At 44.9% G+C, this 2,306-nt stretch overlaps 2 protein-coding genes and 1 pseudogene across 6 annotated transcripts in view; all 3 read left to right on the plus strand.

The window, feature by feature from the left end:
• LOC126404276 (gastrula zinc finger protein XlCGF57.1-like) overlaps positions 1–2,306 on the plus strand; it is a 236,338-nt gene that overhangs the window by 137,143 nt on the left and 96,889 nt on the right. The gene's annotated exons all lie outside the window — the stretch shown is intronic.
• The window catches only part of LOC126404292 (oocyte zinc finger protein XlCOF6-like), an 89,066-nt pseudogene that overhangs the window by 28,955 nt on the left and 57,805 nt on the right, over positions 1–2,306 (plus strand).
• LOC126404306 (gastrula zinc finger protein XlCGF57.1-like) overlaps positions 1–2,306 on the plus strand; it is a 28,736-nt gene that overhangs the window by 16,558 nt on the left and 9,872 nt on the right. The window contains exon 1 of one of the 2 annotated variants that reach the window (XM_050067461.1): positions 163–459. The exons of the other annotated variant lie outside the window; for it this stretch is intronic. Coding sequence (XP_049923418.1) covers positions 267–459 — 193 coding nt within the window. The 5' untranslated portion in view covers positions 163–266. Of the gene's footprint in view, positions 1–162; positions 460–2,306 lie in introns of those variants that run through there. 2 annotated transcript variants of the gene reach the window in all.

Below are 2,306 nucleotides of genomic sequence, written 5' to 3' on the forward strand. Positions count from 1 at the left end.
ATATGATATAATGTAAAACTAGATCCTGTTCTACATACTCCCGTACAGTAGGTGGCGGTATGCACCTTTTAAGTTTAAAATTGAAAGAAGAAGAAAAAAACCCGCGCATCGCGGAAGTACTTCCTGGATTAAGATCCTCCTTACTCGGCTTGGAAGCATCGGTACAGCACGCAACATCACGAGCTCAAACGCCTCGAGACTTGGATAATAAACAGCACACTTGGAAGAGTTCGTATTTAAATGCTCACTGCTTTTAAAGTGTGAATATGTCTAAAGTCCAAATGCTGAGATCGTTGGTGAAGCAGCGACTAACTGCGGCTGCTGAAGAGATATTTGGGCTGTTGGAAAGAACGATAGCAGAGTACGAGGAGGAACTTTGTCGATCAAAAGAGGAGAACGAGCGACAACGGAAACTACTGGACACTGTTTCCAACCCTCAGCTTCAGTTACACAGAGCAGGTTTGTTCATTAAACATTACAAGTTCATTATTAATAATATAACTGCAACTTTGTTCAACAAATATTAAGTCTGTCGACGATTAAAGCCACGTTAGCTTCTCTGGTGTCGTTAGCTTCTCTGGTGCCGTTAGCTTCTGTGGTGTTGTTAGCTTCTGTGGTGTCGTTAGCTACTCTGGTGCCGTTAGCTTCTCTGGTGCCGTTAGCTTCTCTGGTGTTGTTAGCTTCTGTGGTGTCGTTAGCTTCTCTGGTGCAGTTAGCTTCTCTGGTACCGTTAGCTTCTCTGGTGCCGTTAGCTTCTCTGGTGGAGTTAGTTTTTCTGGTGTCGTTGGCTTCTCTGATGTCGTTAGCTTCTCTGGTGTCGTTAGCTTCTTTGGTGTCGTTAGCTTCTCTGGTGTCGTTAGCTTCTCTGGTGTCGTTAGCTTCGTGTCGTTAGCTTCTCTGGTGTCGTTAGCTTCTCTGGTGTCGTTAGCTTCTCTGGTGCTGTTGGCTTCTGTGATGTCGTTAGCTTCTCTGGTGCCGTTCGCTCCTCTGGGCCCAGTATTTCAAAGTGATCTGATAGGGTTATTCTGGCCGGATTGGATTAAATCCTGATCTGATCTGAAAACTAGGTATTTCAACACAGAGCAAGAGGATCCTGATCCTGAGCATCAGTTTTCAGATCTGGTAAATTAATCCAGTCCTCCCTTTAATCTAGTTAAAGGCTGCATTTGGGTATTTCAAAAGTTAAGGCAGAGATCTGGATCAATTTAATACCAGATTTCAGGATTATTTGGATCCCACCTCAGAGGTGGATTTGACAAAGCCTCAGCTCCACTTCTCCTAGATATTGATACTCAAGATGTTCATTACACTTAATCTAAATTAGTGTTTTAGTTGTAAGTAATTTCAAGCATAGAAAAATATTGTTTGGCCATACTTCCTGAAACTGCTGTAAATAAGAGTAACAAATACAGACCTATTTCTCAACGTCTAGTTTCACCTAACATTATAACCTGTTTGTACCAAAACATCCAACATATGTTTGTGGTCAGACAAAGGCAAGGAAATGCAGTGCAAATCAAATTTATTTGTATAGCACTTTCTTTTCTTTACATAGAGTGCAAGAAACAACACAGGGATTAACATAATAAGCACATGGACAGCAACTCAGTCCTCTGACACTTCTGAATGAACCGCATCATTCATACTAGTACTGTGTATTTTTCCAATACTGCAGCAGTCTGCTTTGCACACATGTAAAAAAAGCTTTTTTTTAGAGTCCGCTGTGTTCGCAATAACATAACATTAAACTCTGAACAGGTTGGTGTTTCTTACGGTAGTGCGAGAGGCCAGAGCAATGCCATCTAGAGAAACTGTGTCATCAGATAAAGAGTCTCGGTGCACTCTTGCGCCAAGGTAGCACATACACTATGAATGGGTTCGTCGGCGGAGGTCTGCGCTTTGCGCGCTCTGTGTGAAAAGGGCTTTATTTCCACACTGCCCAGCAGCGGTACCGTGGCGAACGGTCCCTAAAGGCCTCTACACATGATCAGCTGTAAAACCGCTTTGCGCTGGTTGTCCCATTGTTTGTCTATGGAGAGGGCGTCGCGCACCACTCTGCTTTTCCGCCCGAGCGCTGCGCTCAGAGTTGAAATTATTTGAACTACGGGGAGAACGGAGCAGGCTTCCCCGGAGATCCGCCGCCTAACCCGGTCCATCTCCTCCACACTTTGACTTATTTCCACGCTGCCGACAGTGGGACTTAAGCCCTTTTCACACAGAGCGCGCAAAGCGCAGACCTCCACCGACGAACCCATTCATTGTGTATGTGCTACCGCGGCGCAAGAGCGCATTGTGCCGACAGTGGC

Source organism: Epinephelus moara, chromosome 17, assembly GCF_006386435.1.
Source record: "Epinephelus moara isolate mb chromosome 17, YSFRI_EMoa_1.0, whole genome shotgun sequence".
Taxonomy (NCBI): Eukaryota; Metazoa; Chordata; class Actinopteri; order Perciformes; family Serranidae; genus Epinephelus; species Epinephelus moara.